General features: G+C 36.4%; 3 protein-coding genes across 8 annotated transcripts in view; 2 read left to right on the forward strand and 1 right to left on the reverse strand.

Moving 5' to 3' along the window:
• arid4a (AT-rich interactive domain 4A) overlaps positions 1-14,615 on the forward strand; it is a 35,922-nt gene extending 21,307 nt beyond the window's left edge. Inside the window, exons 20-25 of the mRNA XM_081347946.1 lie at positions 3,562-3,624; positions 3,790-4,965; positions 5,141-5,245; positions 5,636-5,842; positions 12,422-12,568; positions 12,808-14,615. Coding sequence (XP_081204072.1) covers positions 3,562-3,624; positions 3,790-4,965; positions 5,141-5,245; positions 5,636-5,842; positions 12,422-12,568; positions 12,808-12,911 — 1,802 coding nt within the window. The 3' untranslated portion in view covers positions 12,912-14,615. The remainder of the gene's footprint in view (positions 1-3,561; positions 3,625-3,789; positions 4,966-5,140; positions 5,246-5,635; positions 5,843-12,421; positions 12,569-12,807) is intronic.
• A 404-nt stretch (positions 14,616-15,019) lies between these two features.
• On the reverse strand, positions 15,020-17,743 carry timm9 (translocase of inner mitochondrial membrane 9 homolog). 2 transcript variants are annotated; one of them, XM_081393845.1, is made up of 5 exons: positions 17,376-17,743; positions 16,948-17,031; positions 16,599-16,657; positions 16,402-16,497; positions 15,020-15,523 (listed from the first exon to the last, which is right to left on the reverse strand). In XM_081393845.1, exons 3-5 carry the CDS (start codon positions 16,635-16,637, stop codon positions 15,389-15,391), a joined length of 270 nt encoding a protein of 89 aa, XP_081249971.1. In that variant the 5' UTR covers positions 16,638-16,657; positions 16,948-17,031; positions 17,376-17,743; the 3' UTR covers positions 15,020-15,388. The 2 variants fall into 2 exon arrangements, with proteins under 2 accessions (XP_081249971.1, XP_081249972.1); XM_081393846.1 differs by lacking the exon at positions 17,376-17,743 and having other exon boundaries at positions 15,034-15,523; positions 16,768-16,954.
• kiaa0586 (KIAA0586 ortholog) overlaps positions 17,426-21,537 on the forward strand; it is a gene marked incomplete at its 5' end in the record, with an annotated part of 125,627 nt that continues 121,515 nt past the window's right edge. For 2 of the 5 annotated variants that reach the window (XM_081393838.1, XM_081393839.1), the window contains 7 exons: positions 17,866-18,121; positions 18,200-18,261; positions 18,383-18,449; positions 18,997-19,066; positions 19,148-19,322; positions 19,425-19,637; positions 20,391-20,571. In XM_081393838.1, the coding sequence (XP_081249964.1) occupies positions 17,866-18,121; positions 18,200-18,261; positions 18,383-18,449; positions 18,997-19,066; positions 19,148-19,322; positions 19,425-19,637; positions 20,391-20,571 (1,024 nt within the window). Of the gene's footprint in view, positions 17,536-17,629; positions 17,748-17,865; positions 18,122-18,199; positions 18,262-18,382; positions 18,450-18,996; positions 19,067-19,147; positions 19,323-19,424; positions 19,638-20,390; positions 20,572-21,537 lie in introns of those variants that run through there. The other 3 variants (XM_081393842.1, XM_081393840.1, XM_081393841.1) reach the window with 3 other exon arrangements.

A 21,537-nucleotide genomic window follows, 5' to 3' on the forward strand; every position in this document is an offset into this window, starting at 1 on the left:
GTCTCCTCCCTGAAATAACCATATATGGAGCTTACAACGCCTAGTTTTACTATGCAGATCCTCATCTGCATATCATTTGCATATGATTATTCATCCACGTGATAACGTTTAACGGTACAAGACACATTACATTAATAAAAATCAAGTAGTTGCCTATCCTTGCCTTGTTTTTGAATACATAAATCAAATAGTGTAAAATACATTTCAGAGAAAGTTTTTCTCAATCTTTTCCACTGGCCGAATTGTATTTTTAATTGATATTTTTAATGGAAACAGATAGGCCTTGGGCATTATTTGCACGAAACTATTTTCTCAGACAATCTGGTATTATCATGATAAGCAGTTATCTCTGTGGTTAAAACATTAAAACACAACATGCCAGAGGAAAAGTGTTCAAAAACACCGCATCCACAACAAATATTTCTATTGACTGAATTTGAATATAAAAATGTTGTAACTTCTCAGTAATGATTTCATGTTTAAGTGCTTAACTCCATTCATTTGAAGGGCATATTTAATCAAAATGTTTATATCAGAAGTAAAACAGTTTAAATCATTATTTTATTTATTTAAACTGTTATTTGCGTCAGTTTCACTAAACGGCCCAACGCGCTCGCTGGCGCGGACATTTAAGAAGGGATGGATAATTTGCTTCAAGTGACAGGCTTGGTGAGTGAAATTATATTTGTATTATCTTTCTGTATATGTTAAATTTTCTTTAGATTTTCTGTCTAAAAGTGACCAAAAAGACACTTAACTCCAGCTCACCATCGGTGTCGCCAATTCCCTTTGTCTCCAGAATGTGCGTACGCACGGCTCAAAGTTTGCTTAAAGGTGCGCACATTCTCCCGTCAAGTTTGTTTTTTATAGATCACAACCTTTGCATTGGAACTGGCGTACGTACTAGGGCCGCAACGACGCGTCGACGTCATCGATTACGTCGACTATGAAAATACGTCGACACGCATGAAATGCGTCGACGCGTCACATTAATTATTTACGTTTAAATATCGAGTAATGGCGGCTTCTGCTTCATGGTGAAAATGACAGACCACGATCATCCAAAGTATGGGAATACTTTAAACTACGGTTTTTAAAAGTTGTGTATGCACATGTAGACTGGAGACCTGCACTCCCGCGGGACCCAACGCAACGGAGTGCGGCGCGGAAATATGGATCTGATGGCCGAGTGCGGGCGCGGGCGGTAATGCACTCGTGTGTGTGTGTGCTGGTTGCGGGAGAATAAAACGATTCGCGAGACTCCCGCAAAATAGAATTATCTATAAACTATCTAATCTATAAACAATTTATAAATTGTTTATAGATTTATCTATCTATAAACAATTTAAAACGAATAAATTGTCATTCACCTGTTGCACAAAAGCAACAATATCAAACAAAATAGAAACGATTTACAGGCCAGAGTCTCTATCTATTTATAACATGTTTGCAGCGTTGAACAATGTAGCCAATCACAGACAGATGTGTTGATTTCTTGAACGCAAATCAGATGCATTTATAGAATCCCCTCACCGCTCAAAATTGACTTTTTGTTCAGTGCTGAATTCTGCACACTGGCAAATCATCTGATTATAGCAAACAAAGTGTAGATATTATGAAAGATTAATTGTGCAGCCAGTTTAATTTATAATAACAGATTTGTGAGATCGCGATGAACTGATGTCAGCTTTTTAGAAATTAAGGGAGAAATCCGTCCCGTGCAGGTCTCTAATGTAGACTTTAAAAACAAACGACTAACGTTATATTTACATTAACAGTAGCCTAGGCTGCAATCTAGTGTATGTGAACCTTTTTGCAGATAAACACAAGTGCATTTTCGGACAAGTTCATTGAGTAAATCATACTCCCACTAAAGTAATTAATAACAGACTATATTAAACACGTTTCCTAAATAGGCCTGTGACTGTATCTTACATTTTATGAAACAGTAGCCTACCATTAGTTAAAAATAAAGCTTAAAATGCTTCCTGTTCACATATTTCATAATAAAATGACAATTACCCTTTCTGAAATTTTTTTTTTGTCATCATTCATAGATTTCATGTTAAAATAATATACAGATGCACTACCTTCTTCAAAATACAGCTGATATATTGTTGTACTTATTTATTGTAAAGTTTGCCAATGGATAAATCAGCTAATCCCAAAAATAATCATTAGATTAATCCAAAAAATAATCGTTAGATTAGTCAACTAATCGAAGAAATAATCGATAGATTAATCGACAACAAATATAATCGTTAGATCCAGCCCTAGTACGTACGTTTCCAGCCCCGTTTTGTGCATACGCACGCTTTATAAATGAGACCCCAGGTCCGGAAACTGGAAGGGTGCTGGTAACAAAATCATGAAGCCATTTTGTGCGCCTTCCTGTTACAAGTCACAGAAACCAGCCTTTTGCCATTTAATGACAAACATTCTTGTTTCTGTGGTAAGATTAATGGCTTTGTGGGTTTTGTTTAACATTACTACTGTTATAAGTTACACTTATATTTATGCATTTGATAGTGGGGCTGTTATTTTTGGTGGGTAAAATTGCGATTTGTGTTTAACAAATTGTGTGTATAAATAGGCTAAAGAACACTTACACTATTTTTGCCTATGGTTCAAAAATACCATAGTAAAAACAACTAGCCTAACTAATATAAATTTCAAGCATTATCAAAGACAAGTAAACACAAATAAAAAATTAGCATTCACTACAAATAAATACTACTGAACAGATACGATTAAATATAGTGTTTTAAAATTTTCAAGTCTTTAGGTTCAGAAACTAATCAAATGTAAAATACCACTGCACTTTATAAAATTTACATTACAAATATAGTAACAAAAGTTATTCAGTCAAGAATGAGTGAATTTTCTCTTTGTCTTTTGTTGATATGTGTTATTATAGACGACAGCAGGACTATTAGGCTGCTGTCGCTTTAAGAGCTGCACGGGTCCATTTAAGGGCGAGACGAGTCGCACGCTGTTTTCCGTGCTGTTGTTGTTTGATTATTATTAAGGGCACATACGGCATTAGATTTATTACGCACTGTCCCTTTAAGACATTGAATCATGTCCAATGACATGCGAATCTGATGCACATTCGATATTCTCACAATTCTCAGCTGTTTACATTCTGTAAAGACATAAGCGGCTGTGTTTACGTGAACACTCTGCAAAATGGACATTTAGACATAATGTTGTGTGTATTTGTCCATTCAGATTACAAAGAGAGCTCAATTCAGTACTCGCACGCTGTATAGCTGTCTATGTGCACGGCTGCATGCTTCGGGTGTGTGCACACATAAAACCGTACCGAATAGAGCTCTCTTTTGCGTCATCACTCTTATTCAGATCTATCCATATGTCTGCTCTTCTCTTTCGAAGTTGGTACAGAGAACTATGGATTTTCACTGGTATTGGTACTGAATACTGATATTTTGGTACCGTGACAACACTAGTGGATACTTTTTGCCTGTGTGTATATTTCTTGGGAATCAATCCCATGATCTCTGCTTGTGCTCAAACTTACTTTTTAAAACATCTGTACAGGTACCCCTCGGCGGCGAACAAGGAGAACTTCTGGGATGTATGATTCTGATAGAGGATCTAATGGTAAGAGCAACGTTTTGTACATGACAGACAAATACAAACCAGTGAGCTCATGCTGAAGTGCATGGCGTATAGTTTACAGCTTTATGATGGTTAACTCTTATATATCTTCAGAATTTTGAATTTCAAATAATCGTATATTTTATTTAATTATTTTCACATTTTTAGATTCAGGGAACTCTTCAGATGATAGTGAGTGCGAGGAATCTCCTGAGAAGAAGCTGGAGTGGACCGAGAGAACTGATTCACCCTTGACAGCAAAACAACTGGAAGCTGAGGATCTCTCGGAGGAGAGCACAATGCCAGAACCTGATCAGACTGAGCCTGAACTACCCAGCAGCCCACAGGAGATGCCCAACTTCAAGGAAAGTGAGTGTAAACCCGAGGAAGATACATCCCGGCTCCCTGTTGAGTCTGATGACGGATCTCCAAAACCAAGAGCAAAGAAGCCTCGTTTGAAAGAACCAGGATCAGAGACACAAACACCTGCGGCTACTAATCACACAGAGACAGAAGAACCCTCCACTCCTCCACGGCCTTTGAAGAAATCCCAGGAAACGCCGCATAACAGTCCCGTAGAGAGAATAAAGCAGACGGTGACAGCCGGTTCAGACACGGACTCTGCGACAGAGGACATCGTGCCTCCAGAGCGAAGCAGCGCAGTGAAACGCAAAATCAATGAACCGCGAACACCGGAAAAGAAAATTCGCCTTGACAGAAAAGAAGAACCCAAAGCGCTTTCTCCAGCTAAAACACCACTGACAGAGAACAAACCTGAGCCTGAGAAGAGGGCCGAGGAGAAACCCGAAGAACCCTCTACTCCAACACTATCATCTCCCTGCAAAGATATCGAGATGAAATCTGAGATGCCTGCTCTTACCAGAGAGGTGCTCCTCAAGGTAGAACCTCCATGCCCAAGGCTGGAGGATCCAACAACAGCCACAAACGAGGAAATGATGCCTCAAATTGGCCCAGAGGCACTGGTCTGCCACGAAGTGGACCTTGACGATCCAGAGGAGAAGGAGAAACCCTCTGGTGAAGAGATACTGAAAATGATGGAGGAAGAGAAAGCTCAGCCTGAGCCTCAGCCTCTGGAGCCTTCTGACCACCTTCCTCATGTCCTGGTTGCTGTGGGACCTCCACGTCTGTTTTCCCCATCCTCTACCCCCAGCCCGGACGAATCTCAAAGCACTAAAGGAGAAAGTGACGCAACCATTGAAGTGGACAGTGTGGCAGAATCACAGGAGGGTCTCGGGGAGAACGAGTCAACTCATAGCTTTGATGCTAGTGCAAGTTCGAGCAATTCCAGCATCTCACTACAGGATCGAGATGGAAAGGACAGAGGCAAGTTAAAACTTGAGGACTGGTGCCTACTGTTGCCTGATGCTCATATAATCCACAATATATTGTTCATTATTAGATTTGCTTTTTTTATTACGATTTATTTATTTTATTTTTTCCTTGATCATCCTTGTTCATGTTTATCTCATCCGTTTGGTTACTAATTTGAATTTTTCAGGTCAAAAGAGGTTATTGGATTGCATTACCGGCTCGTCGGCCAAGAAGCAAAAACGCAGCCAGAAACGTTCAAGCGCTGTTTGTAAAACAGAGAAGAATGGAGCAGGTGAGTGTTTTGAAGTGTTTTTAAAGCTTTGGATGCATTTATAGATTACTGTGCATGTCTGTGTTATTTTTTCTGTTAGTTCTATGCTATAAACTGATAAACTCCTAGGTTAGGTCAGGTTTATTCAGTTATGTTTCAGTAAATATTGAAGTTATGTCAAAAAAGAACAGGGTCAAATATGATGATACCAGAGAATGGTTTCGCTAACTTGACTGATGTCATGTGATGTTACATTTCTCTTGGCTGTCTGATTAACCTCTGCTTCAATTCTAATGTGTTCAGCAACATTTTAACTTTAACTGTGTGTGAAGTGTATTGTTTGTGTTAGTCTGCTAATTTGATCGGATTTGAGTCTGTTTTAATATTGGCTGTCTCTCTGTATGTCCCCAGGTCACAGTAGTGACAGTGAGGACCTGCCTGCCATGGACAGCTCTAATAAGCTAACCCCAGTCAAGCACTCCAGCCTACCCAAGAGCCAGAAGCTTTCTCGATCGCCCGGTATGGTTTCTCCCAACAGTAAAGACATGGAGAAAGACAAGCACAAAGAGAAGCAGTCCATCCCTTCCCCCCGCACACACAAGTGGTCCTGCCAGTTGAGTGAGTGTAAAAACTTTTTAATTTGACACATTTTGGTTTTGTCTTCTCATGCTTTGCTGACTTCAGATGTAGACAAGTTCTCACTGTAACATTTTATAGTGATTCTCTCCACTTAATAGAAGGCAGTGTGCTGCCAATTGCCAGAATCCAGGCTATATTAAAATACTTTTTTCTGAGATGCAGTTGATCCATACAGTTTTACTATTACTGTGTGCAATGTAACTTTCGATATGCATTGAAGATGGGTTTATATATCAGAATAAAGATGCATTGGCTCGTTTTAAAGGTCCCGTTCTTCGTGATCCCATGTTTCAAACTTTAGTTAGTGTGTAATGTTGTTGTTAGAGTATAAATAATATCTGTAAAATTATAAAGCTCAAAGTTCAATGCCAAGCGAAATATTTTATTTAACACAAGTCGCCTACATCGAACGGCCCGTTTGGACTACATCCCTCTACTTCCTTCTTTAATGACATCACTAGAACAGTTTTTAGACTAACCTCCGCCCACAGGAATGCTCCCTCAACTCTACCGAAATTCGTTTATGTACTTGCACACTTCTAATAACTTACTGTGTTTACTCTGCTCTTACGGTGATTTTCTGAAGTAAAACTGACGCTTCATCTTTTGTGTGATCTACAATAAGCTTTATTAAACTCATCAGTATGTTTGATCATCATTCAGACAGCAGACTTGTAGGCTATTAATAAATAATGGATACATACAAGCAGATGACAAATACGTTATAATAACCGTAATTAAACTACTAAACTATACCTGGTTCATCTCTATACAGCACTCTGACTCTGTAGGCATTATTGTCCGACTCGAAATGAACACGTTACTGAGAGTTTCTGATATTATCATCATTCCGTGAGATGAAATTGTCCTGAGAGACTGAGCGCGAGCTCATGAAGCTCCGCCCCCTGTGTCGTCCAGCAGCAGCTCATTTGCATTTAAAGGGCACACACTAAAACAGCGTGTTTTTCTGAGCCCCAAAAAATTACAATTTAAACATGCTGTAAAAAATGATCTGTTGGGTATTTTGAGCTGAAACTTCACATACACACTCTGGGGACATCAGAGACTTATTTTACATCTTGTGAAAAGGGGCATAATACGGGACCTTTAAATCTTGGGAAATTCTACTATACCGTCAGGGCTTAAAGTTCTCCGTCGCTATGACGGATTTCTGTCAATTGGAAAAAATTAGGGGAAAAGAAACATGTTGCGCATTATTGTTGTTCCCGTCTATGGCTGACTGTGTGTGTGACCACAAAGTGCTTATATCCGCGTTCTTAGCTGATCAAGACCTGCTGCTCATTCTGTCGCAGCCACTAGTGGAGCTCATCAAGTCGGTTACTAACAATCGGAGCGCACTTTCCAAATGATCAATATCTATTTGTTTGCGATATTAGCTTACTTTGTGGCAAAAGCATTCTGTTGGCCTTTTATTATTTGAGAAATGAAAACTTATGTTTGTTGAAAAGTTATGTAAAAGGTTATCACAAAGAGTCAAGTCTGGTAAACTTTGAAGGTTAAAAGTTAGGTCAGGTTTATTCAGTTATTTTTCAGTAAATATTGAAGAACAGGGTCAAATATGATGATACCAGAGAATGGTTTCGCTAACTTGACTGATGTCATGTGATGTTACATTTCTCTTGGCTGTCTGATTAACCTCTGCTTCAATTCTCATATGTTCAGCAACATTTTAGCTTTAGATTGAAAGCATTTGATTGAAAACATTGAAATTTCATTAGTGTGTAAATAACCCTCATGTGGTGTTCAAAACCCTATAACACCTGTGGTCTTCCCGGGTCAAAATGACCCGCCTATAAAAAATAGCTTATAAATCACTCATTATACCATATTTTCACCCAATCTTGGAATCAATCTTTTTGTCAACTTGTTCTCTTTCAATTAGGACTGGTTTTATATTTCTATTTGAATCTAATTAATCGTAGGCCTCATTTATTTGACAGTAGGGATCTCATTTTTTGAGTAAAAAAAACATTATTTTTGAATAATTTTGGAAATATTAAATGAAATCTGAAGAAAATTGGCACTGTTTATCACACTAGTCTACTTTAATATTTCACCAGGAATTTTGTTTTGAAAAACTTTTATTTTGTACAAAATGGCACATTGTCACACTTGTGGTCTTCCCGGGTCAAAATGACCCGCCTATTAAAAATTGCTTATAAATCACTCATTATACCATACTTTCACCCAATCTTGGATTCAATCTTTTTGTCAACTTGTTCTCTTTCAATTAGGACTGGTTTTATATTTCTATTTGCATCTAATTAATTGTAGGCCTCATTTATTTGACAGTAGGGATCTCATTTTTTGAGTAAAAAAAACATTATTTTTGATTAATTTTGGAAATATTAAATGAAATCTGAAGAAAATTGGCACTGTTTATCACACTAGTCTACTTTAATATTTCACCAGGAATTTTGTTTTGAAAAACTTTTATTTTGTACAAAATGGCACATTGTCACACTTGTGGTCTTCCCGGGTCAAAATGACCCGCCTATTAAAAATAGCTTATAAATCACTCATTATACCATATTTTCACCCAATCTTGGATTCAATCTTTTTGTCAACTTGTTCTCTTTCAATTAGGACTGGTTTTATATTTGTATTTGCATCTGATTAACCGTAGGCCTCATTTATTTGAGAGTAGGCATCTCATTTTTTGAGTAAAAAAAACATTATTTTTGAATAATTTTGGAAATATTAAATGAAATCTGAAGAAAATTGGCACTGTTTATCACACTAGTCTACTTTAATATTTCACCAGGAATTTTGTTTTGAAAAACTTTTATTTTGTACAAAATGGCACATTGTCACACTTGTGGTCTTCCCGGGTCAAAATGACCCGCCTATTAAAAATTGCTTATAAATCACTCATTATACCATACTTTCACCCAATCTTGGATTCAATCTTTTTGTCAACTTGTTCTCTTTCAATTAGGACTGGTTTTATATTTCTATTTGCATCTGATTAACCGTAGGCCTCATTTATTTGAGAGTAGGCATCTCATTTTTTGAGTAAAAAAAACATTATTTTTGAATAATTTTGGAAATATTAAATAAAATCTGAAGAAAATTGGCACTGTTGATCACACTAGTCTACTTTAATTTTTCACCAGGAATTTTGTTTTGAAAAACTTTTATTTTGTACAAAATGGCACAGAATTACACTTGCGGTGTTCCACTGGGCCATTGAGGGCCATTGTTTCAATGGGCCATTGAAAGTGAATGGGAGAGACTGAAACATTTTCAGGAGCATGTTCATTGTTTATGTACACATATGAGCATGTGATGGATTATGGTGAGTTTGGGTTCTTTTTAATCTTAACAATCTCACGTAAATAATGATGTGCCATTTTCCACAATTTATGCATGCTTCATTGAGTTACGAGTTAAAACGCGACATAAGTGCTAGGCTACATCTATATTCAAGGCTCTGTGAGCGCCTGTGGGGGTTTGTGTGTTACAACTCCATTAGGAATATCTTTAGATCTGAGTGATGGATTATGCTGAGTTTGGGCTCTTTTTAATTGTGATAGTCTATTGAAAATAATGATGTACATTTTTCTATGATCTGTGCATGCTTCGTGAAGTTATGAGCAAAAACCAAACGTGAGAGCTTCATGAGTATATACTTGGCTAGGTACGTCTGTGGTATTTTTTGTGTTAGAGCGCCATGAGGAATATCTTTAGATCTTATTGATGGAATATATTGAGTTTGGGCTCTTTTTAATCGTGAGCTCCTGCTGTAAATAACGATGTGTCATTTTCCATGATCGATGTATGTTTCATGAAGTTACGAGTAAAAAGGCCAAGTCTAAGCTACCTTGCTTGGCTATGTGAGTCTGTGTGTCTGTAGTATTTTTTGTGTTAGAACTCCATGAGGAATATCTTTAGTTCTGAGTGATGGATTATGTTGAGTTTGGACTCATTTTAATTGTAAGCATCTGCTGTAAATAATGATGTGTGATTTTCCACAATCTGAGCATGTTTCATGAAGTTACGAGCGGAAATGTGTCTAAAATTGTACCATCCATGTATGGTTTACACATGGGTCTCTTGAAGAGCTTCTTTTACAAAAATCTCACTCAAGTTTAGTAAAAAGCCTGAAACAATTATGCTTGCTGTATTCTACTAATTGAGACCTTTCAAATGACATATGACACAGGACTATCTGAGCTGTATGATGTATTTGACATATTGCTGAATGTAGTACAAAAAAGTAGTTTATAAATTATGAATTTGTTTTTTTTCTATTTATCAGCAAATAACTCAGCACTACTTAGGAGTTTATCAAATTGGCTACATTCATTGTAAATTTCAGACTCTAAGCTTTCAAATGACACCTATTTTAAGTTGATCAAGGTAATAGTTTTGAAAAATATTATGATTATTTATTTCGCAGCTAGGTGGCGCCTGCGGGGGAACACTCTGTTTTAGAGTGATAACTCAGCTCTCGTTAGGAGTTGATCAAAGTGATTAGGTGCATTAAAAAGCTGAGATTCTAAGCTTTAAAATGATACCTATTTTGTGTTGTTCCATTCATTTTTTGCATTGGTCTCTCCCATTCACTTTCAATGGCCCATTGAAACAATGGCCCACAATGGCCCTCAATGGCCCAGTGGAACACCACAAGTGTAACTCTGTGCCATATTGTACAAAATAAAAGTTTTTCAAAACAAAATTCCTGGTGAAAAATTAAAGTACACTAGTGTGATCAACAGTGCCAATTTTCTTCAGATTTTATTTTATTTTTCCAAAAATTATTCAAAAATATATTTTTTTTTACTCAAAAAATGAGATGCCTACTCTCAGATAAATGAGGCCCGCGATTAATCAGATGCAAATGGAAATACAAAACCAGTCCTAATTGAAAGAGAACAAGTTGACAAAAAGATTGAATCCAAGATTGGGTGAAAATATGGTATAATGAGTGATTTATAAGCTATTTTTTATAGGCGGGTCATTTTGACCCGGGAAGACCACAAGTGTGACTATGTACCATTTTTTACAAAATAAAAGTTTTTCAAAACAAACTTCCCGATGAAACATTAAAGTAGACTAGTGTGATCAACAGTACCAATTTTCAAAAAAAAAAAAAAAAAAAATTCCAAAATTGTTAAATTACGTTTTTTTTACTCAAAAAATGAGATGCCTACTCTCAGATAAATGAGGCCCACAATTAATCACATGCAAATGAAAATACAAAACCAGTCCTAATTGAACGAGAACAAGTTGACAAAAAGATTGAATCCAAGATTTGGTGAAAATATGGTATAATGAGTGATTTATAAGCTATTTTTTATAGGCGGGTCATTTTGACCCGGGAAGACCACAAGTGTAACAAGGTAACAAAACCCCCCCTAAAAAAGTAAGAAAATTTTCAAAAAACATTTGAGAAGTAGTTATACCCTTTGGGAACAGAGTCACTAAGTTTCAGTCCAATGCGATAACATTAACTAGTATTTTGGGGAAAAAGAAAATCTTCTCCGGGTCAAAATGACCCGAAGACCACATGAGGGATAATAGAAATGCAGTTCAAAATTGGCTTTCCTTAAATGCAGGTGTTCTTTGCAGGGCTCGACATTAACACTTGACCGGGACAAGTTGATTTTTTTTTTTTTAAAGGGACAAGTAAAAGGGAATTTTACTTGCCTGACCGGACAAGTAGCCTGATTAAAACGTCAATAACTAAAAAAATAACTAGGGAATCACTAAAACAAGAGAATGATTTATTACAGTTATTGTAAGTTGCGATCGATAATGGATAATAAATGTATTACTGGCGGTAACAAGGTTGTGCTGTTGAGGCTCGCACAGCCTCTTGAGGAGAAATGGAAACAAATGAGCGCAGTTCACGAAGAAACTCACATATATTTTTAACAATGATAGTTAAGCAACCTGACACGACGAGCGCTGTTTTCCTGAATACCATCACGATTGAAAATGTGACATTGTTTTTATACAGTAGTTCAATAAAGTTACAATTAAGTCACTTACATTTTAAGACACAATTTTGACTTTTTGTTCTGTTTCAGCAGTGAAAATAGTTCCAAAGAAAGATCACAGCAGAACCATTACACATCTCACAGGAACACTCAACCTGGGGAAGCCCTTTAAAGTTGCACATTTGACAATATGCAGATTTTAATATATCAAAGCTGATGGGAATTTTGCTTCAAAATATATATATATATTTTTTTTTTTTCGGACAAGCAACTTTTTACTTGGACGTGCACAAGCACATGAAAAAGCTTAATGTCGAGCCCTGTTTTGAGTATTTCAATTGTGTAGTTAAAGCATGTACTCACTATACTCCTAATTACTAGAAGACAAAAAATGCACTTAAATTGGGTATGGCTGTGGAATGGGGTTTGGCCGAGGAAAAATTCAGCCAAAAAGATTTTTTTGTTGTCTCTTGGTGTACTCTAATGCCCATCCATACCGTTGTAGCTGAAATGTCTGTCGTCTCATCTTTTTTTGTTGTTGTTGTAAACTTTACATCCTCTCCTGACTGGTTCCTGCTTTTGTTTTTCACAGCTGAGCTGGACAACATGTCAAGTACTGAGCGCATTTCATTCTTGCAGAAGAAGTTACAGGAAATCAGGAAATACTACATGTCACTCAAGTCTGAGGTGGCTTCCATCGACAGGAGGCGGAAAAGGTTAAAAAAGAAAGAAAGAGAAGGTAATTTATTTCATTTAATAATAATCATTTATTACTTAATGATGAGGATAATGTAGTTATGATCAATTTAATTATTCTGTTTTAATATTATAATTATTTTTACCATTTATTTGAGCTGTTTATCAGGTTTAAAGAATTTGAAAACTATACTTAATGTTAGTCAAACCATGCAAATAGTTTTTGGGTTTCTCAATGTCTTTTCTTTTGCAAATGATTGACCCCTGACTTCTGATCGACAGTGTCCCACACCACAGCGTCCACATCATCAGGCTCGTCCGACACAGGCATGAGCCCGTCTTCAGCTTCCCCCACGCAGAACACTGTGGCCGTTGAGTGCAGGTGATGTCACGCCCGTGCCCCGTTCCGCTCCACCTCCACCTCCTCAGCATCCCGCTGCCTCCACGGCATGCTGATGAGCCAGAGCAAGCAGCCAATAGCACTCGACTGCCCTCCGCCTCCACGCCTCCTCTGATCCCTATTGGCCACTCCCACCTTCTGCACTTTGTAAACTGATCCTGCCTCCTCTCGCTCGCTGTCGGCACCAGGGAACGGACTCTACGTGAGGGTTGAATGTAATCCACGGAATCAAAGCTTACGATTTATCCATCCAGAATGAATACGACGGCACTTTTCGCTTCTCTCTACAAACGCTGAACAGAAACCTCTTCTTACTGCTTCTGCGCAGCAGGGACTGCTAATCAATCAGTTGTTCGTTCCTCTATCAGAACATGGTAAGAAAACGGTCTCGGATCCCTAGGTAATGGTCACCTTAACCAGCTGGATATGGTTATTCAAAGAAAGGTCAATTGTAGTGCGCTTGTTCCATCAGAACTGCCAAAGTACACGTGCTACAGCAGAGTGCCCTATTTTGGAAAAGTAGGACAAAGTCAATTGCAAAAGGGAATGTAGTTTACTGAAAACCGCAGCTGGCGTCTTCCACTTCTATCTTAGAATGTGAGCACAGAGAATTATGCAAAACCTATTTTTGTTGTCTCTTTTTAATAAAATAAGGAAATGGAAAAAAAAAAGTATAAAATGTTTACAGTGGAACACGAGATAAAACTGTTTTCAGTGGACTAATTTCCTTTGCAAGTGTATTTTGTCTTTTTATATGTAATTGCAGAGTTTTTATTTTAGTATGGAAAATTTCAAAAAGTATATATCGCAGCCGTGAAGTTATTTAATGAAAGATTTCTAGAGCTGAAATTTTTGTGTAAAATAAAGGTATTATCTTGCAACTTGTTAAATATATTTATTCAGTCCGTGGACAGCATTTTTGTATTTTTTACAAGATGAGAATCACAGTCGTCCCACATTCAGTTCGGTCGGTGGAGTAGAAGGAAAATGAGAATTTTGTGGGGTCATCTTGAACCTTTGAATGTGACGTCACAATTTGGGTAACTACTGTGCAGTAAACCGCATCTTCCCATGTTTTGTTCATTCATTTGGGCCCAAAGCTCCCTTGATGGAACACCAGAAATTGGTGACCTGCTTTTTCCTCTCCTTTTTTTTTTTTTTGTCTTCGTGGTACTTTATAATTTAAACAATTATTCTCATTTTCATTTTGAGTTCTTGACCAATTGAATAAATTCGTTGCTTCTCTCACCAGTATGTTAAGCCCAGGGGTTTCTTACTGATTGTTCCTTTTGTAAATAGATCTTTCAAAAAACCATGTATTTGAAAAATACATTTTACACAAACTGTAAAAATGATTTATATTATTTTTTAAACAGTACATCTTTGTATATTAATTTCTTTTCTATGTCAAGTTGGTAGAAGCATTAGCACATCTTTTGACTGTATATAATCAACCATTTAGGAACCTAAACCCAAGCTGTCTAGAGTGATGACTATGTTGAACACTTATTGCTGTAGGCATCTATCAATTCACTGCGATGAAATTGTGAAAACTTGCTTCCCTGTGACTTCAGTTTATTTACAGATTCCTGAATGAAGAAATGAAGGCATTAGGTTCCTGAGCAAAGCCATTGTATCATTATGTAAAATAAGAGGTCTCTCATTTCTAATAAAGTTTTGAAATATTCAGAAATATTCTTTCCTTCTTTATTAACTGGTTGAACATTCACAAAAACAAGACCCTTTCACCACCATTTATACTTTTTGTGTGTGTGTGTGTGTGTGTCTGTCAGAAATTCACAAATAATTGATAAAGTAATATATTGACTCACAATTTTCACATAAATCAAGCCAACTATTTTATTGTAAGAATAATATATGAATGAATATATATATAAGAATATATGAATGAATATATAGGGGTGTGTATATATATATATAGATGTGTATATTTATATATAGTATTTGCACATTCTCCCTTTAATTCATAGAATTAATATAAAATCTTCATTAATTAAAGGTAGTGCAAATACTTAACATATGTAAATGTTTACTTAAGTGTCATTGAAATGACATGGTGAATGGGCTTGTTTTGTGAGATTCACCCCACTAGCAGAGATTCAGAACTCATCCTTGTTCAGCGTTTTTATTTTATTAGATAAATTATGCATGAACAAAACTGAATATTAGAGTTGACTAACATTTCATTTTGCATTATTCTAACATAAAAACAATCAAGATCTTTCACGTTTTACAGAAGACCAGCATTACAGTCAAAATGAGAGTGTCTGTCCTTTTTGGAAACCAAAAAACCCGACAATCCAGTTATCCGAAGAGCCGGAAGACGTGTGAGGGCTTCTCACACTATTCCCAGTGCCAGCGTCCTGTGTCCTGCTGCTCCAGTTTGGAGGGCCCTGCTCCACGCTGGAATAATGGTCTGGGGTTCAGTCCAGCGGCAGTTGACTATCGCGGTTGTCCTAACAAGCCGGCTTTGGCAGCCAAAGCTTCATTCTGCTGGATGTGATACTCCTGGAAGCGCATGGAGATCCTCTGCGTCATCTTTAGGTACTTCTGTAAGCAGCTCTCAGAACATGAGGTCTGGAAAGAAGAGTTACATCAAAATCAAGTTCATGTTGTGTGCAGTTGGAAAGGCGGCTATACATTAATTTAAGACACGACCGAACGTGTTTACATGGATATTCTCCAAGGCAGCCATTTTGACATCGTTTTGTGTATCTGGCAGTTCCCATGCCAAACAGCAGTTCATCAGCCAATCAGATTTCAGCAACACACTCGCTTACACATTGTTTCAATATTACCATTAATGATTTATATCATCCGCCCACGACCCTCCCCCAATTAATCAGAATGTTATTTTTTATAACTTGACCCTCCCAAATATATAACTGCGATCTGCGCTTCACTAGACCGTGCATGTCACTCTTCACAAGTTCTAGCTATTTGTGCCAATCTTCTGTCATTCACTGCTATAGAAGTTTACCCAACTATGACGCCTTCTATTTCTGAGAAACCCAGAGAAATGTGAACAGGGTCAATAAGATGTCACGTCATTTTCTTGCATCTAGCCCAAAACTGTAATAAGGCAGTTTGGTAGTCCTATAAGTATTTTATATGTTTATGGTCCTATTAAGCCTGGTTATGAAAGTTAATATATGCAAAATAAAATTCTATATTTAAATAAGTATTTTAAATACAAATTACAGTCTCTCAAAGTATTTAATTACAAATTACATTTAATTAAATGTTGTTAAGGAAACTACAAATTACAAAATACTCAAAAGTAATTAAACACGTATTTCAAATACATGTAATTAAAATACTGCCCACATGTAGTTGATGCTTATTTGAGTAAGTACAAAGTAACTATGTATGTCACCTTAAAATAAATTGTAACCCTGTTTAATAATTACTTTACATTTATTTTAAAGGATATTTAAGAAAACTTAATCACATACCTCCTCTGGCTTGACCTCTCTTGTAGTGAAATCTTTAACACAATCCATGAAACAGTTTTCTGTCAGTTTATTATAGGTTCCCAGGAATTCTTTGAACTGCAGAATACAAAGATGATCAGTAAAAGGGTTACTGAATGATTTCATAACTACAAATAGACAATATAAGTGTATGGTTATGTCTGTAAGGCTCCTCTTGCCTGCTTGATCTGGTCTGATTCAGTAACCTGAGCTGCCATAGTTACAATACAGTGGGATGCTGTGAATGAAATTGAATAAAATTAGTCACACTAAGAGCATTTAAAACAGTAGACCTCCTTGTTCTCACTGAAAGCGCACAACTTGCTTAAAATATATACATTCTCTTACGAGCAATGATGATGAGTGGCTAGATTAGCCTTTAGCATCATCTCACATGTACATTTATAACACAGGCTATGCGAAAATGCCTTTCAAAATAAATAAATTAATAACAGCTTTATAGTAAATAAGATTTAGACTATAAACGTACTAAGAAGCAAGGGACGTAAAAAGCGGTAAAGCGGATACCTTTGCTGTCAGACAGTCAGTCAGAGCTGAAGGACATGTGAGAGAACTGAACGGAATCGGCACTTCCGGAACAAATAAGAGTCCCTATGAATTAAATATTAAAAACGTGTATGAGGATTCAATATCCAGTTCGAATCCTTAAAAATTATGCATCAAAAAAGCCCTTAAGGTGTGTGTTTGTAGGTGTATTATGATGGTGATTTTTTTTATTTATTTTTTATAGTTTGCTTTTGGTCTGTTTAACATGTAATGACATGGTACACAATCAAAGACACCATCCCTTCTTTTGATTATTTAAGTTTTTTATCTTACCATCTTAATATTAAAACATTAAACACTGTAAAACAGGTAAACATATTCTGACAACGACCCAATGGGGGCAGCAGTGTAAAGACATCTTACTTAGACCAAAACAAAGAGAAGACAACCTTTTATTTTGAAATCTGTTCAACCTCACGCCGTTGTTTCCTTCCAAGATCACAGTTGTTGTGAAGTTTTTGTTGTCGGCAACTAACGTTACCGACGCTGTGAAAATAACTGGACTTACAGCTGAAGTGAACTGAAAAAAGGCGTCCTTTGGATATTACGGTAAAATGCTCAAATGTAGACGTGATTTAATATAGTAACATAACTGAGAGAGGCTAATCAAAACTGACGCTTTAAAAAATCACCTGCGGCGGGAAATTTAAAACCAATAACGTTACATTACTGACAACAACGACAGAGTGATTGACGTGTGTCATCTGTGGACATCTCTGGAAACACGTTACAATAATCGTTATGTTGACGTCACCCTTCCGGTAAGACTGTTATTGACGCTTTAATGGACCCGCACAATGTTATTATTAACCGTTTAAAGACTGAAAAACAACCGACACCTCTTATTGGACTGTCTTATTACTGATGTAAAAAGTGGAAATGGACTCTTATTGTGCGTCTGTGATCAATAACACACATTTAAACGACTCTACGTCTAGTTCTGATGCAGCAGATGTTTTAATTCAGTCAACCAGCGCTAGTTTGGGTGCCAGCAGAGAGGAACAGCAGCATATGGGTCATAATAAAGTTAATATTTACATCAGGAGACTGACAGACTCTGAACATGTTCATTCTGTGGATGAGAGAGAAATCCCTCCTGTCCTCCCTGTGAATATCCTTTCAGCTGCAGATACAGGTAACACTGTCAGACTGGTTTTAGTTCAGTTATGAAAAAATTGATCAAAAGAATAAATTCATATTTATTTGAACTCAGCTGGACCAGATGAACAACAGGCTGCTGGACCATCAAATACATTTGCTAACCCTCTTGACAAAGTGAGATTTTGTTTACTTTGGTTTACTTATGTTTGTTTTGTTTTTAACCAATTGAATAAAAATTAAAAAAAAATATTTTGTCATTTTTTTATGTTAATTTACAAATGTGTCTGTCACATAGGCCTCCAGGAAAGAGAAAGGTAAAGCTCAAACTACAGTCATGCAGACAGGAAACTTAAAGTCAAAAGGTATATTATATTATATTATATTATATTATACAGGGGTTTTCAATCTTTTAGATGCCAAGGACCCCCAAATATGTTCATAATTTAAAAAGAATCTATATAGGCTAGTTTCTTGTTTAAATACCTAATTTATACTAATTTATAATTTGGAAAATATTTAGTTTCTTATTATGTTTCTTTGTTCTACTCATTATAGTACTGAAGATTAATATTTATTTACTGGTACTTATTTATTGTATTCTTATTTTTTATTTATTTGTTTTCTCATTTCTTATTTTTTTCATCTAAATTTGTCTTGTTTCAATCTTATGTTTAATTAATCCTTAATAAAAAAAAAAAATTTCTTCAAAATTTTTCCATGGAAAAATGTGAAAACCTCTTATATATTATGTTATATTGGCATATATGCCAATATAACATATAGGCATATTGGCATATAGGACCATGTTATGCCTATTATATATTTATTTTATTATAAACTATGCTTATATTCTTTTTCAAGTGCTGAATTGTGCATTGTAAATTGATTTGACATTTCTGAACACCACAGGTGAAGATGTGCAGATTTCTACATACTCTGCTGATGGGAGAGGAGCAATATCTGCAGCCCTCAGGAAGAGGTAACGTCTGCTCCCATTCAGTCGCTCCTATGATCAAACATAATCATTTTGCACACGTGGATATTTCACTATGTCTTTCAGATCCCAAACCGCCCCTTTAAGACGAAATGTGACAGTACAAGTGTTGGACCAAGACAGATCCCAGACTCCAAGAGGCCAGTCAGATCCTGCTTTTCCATTAGGAGATCCTGGGGCTTCTGCAAGTGTGGCAGCTATAACCGCTGCGACTACTGCTGCCACAGCGCCACTTATCAGGGTAGACCTTATTGGATTCATATAGCGCTATAACATTCTTAAATTCATAAATCACTACAGTATTCTAGCAGTCTCCTTAAACTGTCTTTGTTTGGCCCATCAGGCTCAGAGAGAGATGGAGGCTCAGATCGCACTGGTAACTGCTGAGCTGAGGAGGTTGCAGGCAGCAGAGGGCAGTGTCCCGCCGGGGAGGCCGGCCAGGACTGAGAACACTTCTGCTGAGAGAGCGGCCCATCTGGAAGAGCAACTTAACATTCTGATCCAGCAGAGACTGCAACATCTGGAAACAATTCAATGTCAGCAGATTCAACTGCAGGTAAAGAAGGCAAGATCTCTGTCCAGATCTGGAGATGCAGAATCTGCCTTTTATTTATTTATATTTATTTATTTATAATGTTATTTTATTTATTTATTTATTTATTTATTTTTGTTTGTTTGTTTTTACTTTTTTAGTCTTATTGTGTTTTGTTTTTTATTTTTTATTTTTTATACTTTTGTTTTATTTTATTTCTGTATTGTTTTGTCTTGTTTTTATTTTATTTAATTTGTTTTATCTTTGTTTTGTTTGTTTTTAGTTTTTTAAATTATTTTTTTTTACTTGTTTTTGTTTCATTTTATTTTTGTTTTATTTTAGTATTTTATTTCACTTTTTTATTTTAAGTCTACTTATAATGTTATGCAAGCTTTATTGTACCAAAAACATTCAGAATTTAGTTTTCATGTTTCCCACCCTCCTTAACCTGTGAATTAAATATATTTGCTACTGTAAATATCCTCAGTTATGATATGCTGACCTCGCTTAGTATAGAAATAGTTTCCACTGTTGTTCATCAGGGTGGCTAAGTACCAAATACTGAACTGAGTACATAGTAGATTGAACTCTTTTATTTGGAAAAAAAGACTTCCATTCCAGACATCTGTTTTAAGCAGTCACATGTTGTTGTTTAGCATCTTCACTTCAGAGACCTGCTGAGCTTTCAGATTTGCTTCATAATTGGTTGTGTTTGTCAGTGTGTGCATTACTTTCTCATATGACGCAGCTCACAGGCGCTCTCTCCTCTGTCTTTAGAATCGTCTCTTGGGCTCGGCTCTGGATGTGGTAGCAGCTCGTGCGAACACAGACTCGCAGTCCACCCTGCACACAGGCTCTGGAATCACCCAGACAGACTCTCTGCCAGTTCAGATCACTGGGAGTCGCAGCATCAGACTCTTTTCCACTGATCAAACCTCTGCTAGAAGCCCAGGCTTAGGTGAGTCGTGGTATATTTGTCTGAATATTTTCACAATCTATAATGGCAATATGCAGATTTTGTCTCAAAGGAGGAACTAATCACCATGACATAATTATTATTTTTTTTTTTTTTTTTGAAATTAGTAATAATATGAGCCCTTTTAATAATAATTTATGTTCTGACCTGGTCCATTGTATGATAATCTGATATAAATCATGCACTTTTATCTATAAATACAGTGACACTAAGAAGTATTTTGACACTTTTGGATGTTTTACAGCGGTCCTATTATAATATTTTTTACATTTTAAACTTTCTGAGGTGTATAATGTTGCTGTTTGAGCATATAAAAGTTACAAAGCACAAAGTCACTCCAAAGTGAGTTATTCTCCATATCAATAAGTGCTATTTCTGAACTCCCTGAAATTCCTCAAATGTACTCTTGAGTTTTCACAATATTCCTAATTTAAATAATTACCGCCCAATGCATACGCAAAAAAAGATGCGAGGCCTGGTTGAGTTGTGTAAGTGTGTTGAAAAAAATAACTTGTAGTTATGGTAAGGGGAGGTCGAAGCGGTTGACCAATCACAACACACTGGCCATCCAGCTGACCAATCAGCACATTGCACTTTTCGCAAGGAGAGTCTTCATAGAGACAGGAACTAAACAGAGCGTTAATGAGAGACCCGGAAGAGAGGTGCTGCAACAATGTAAAATAATGTGAAAAATAAAGCATAAAAGCCTATTCTAGTAGACCTAAAAAACAAAATCAAGACATAATACGGCCTCTTCAAGTCACATGATCATATTAACAATAAACATGTTTGACAACCATGAAGTGTTCAATAGTTTTTTTGTCTTCATTTTGAATATTTTGAAACACAACAAACACTTTGCACAATTTTTTTTGTTTGAAAAGTGTGCTAATGCTATTTTTTTTCTTTAAAGTGAAACAATTTGTTTTGATATTTCTGTTTTACTAT

Source organism: Scardinius erythrophthalmus, assembly GCF_964197995.2.
Source record: "Scardinius erythrophthalmus genome assembly, chromosome: 19".
Lineage (NCBI taxonomy): Eukaryota > Metazoa > Chordata > Actinopteri > Cypriniformes > Leuciscidae > Scardinius > Scardinius erythrophthalmus.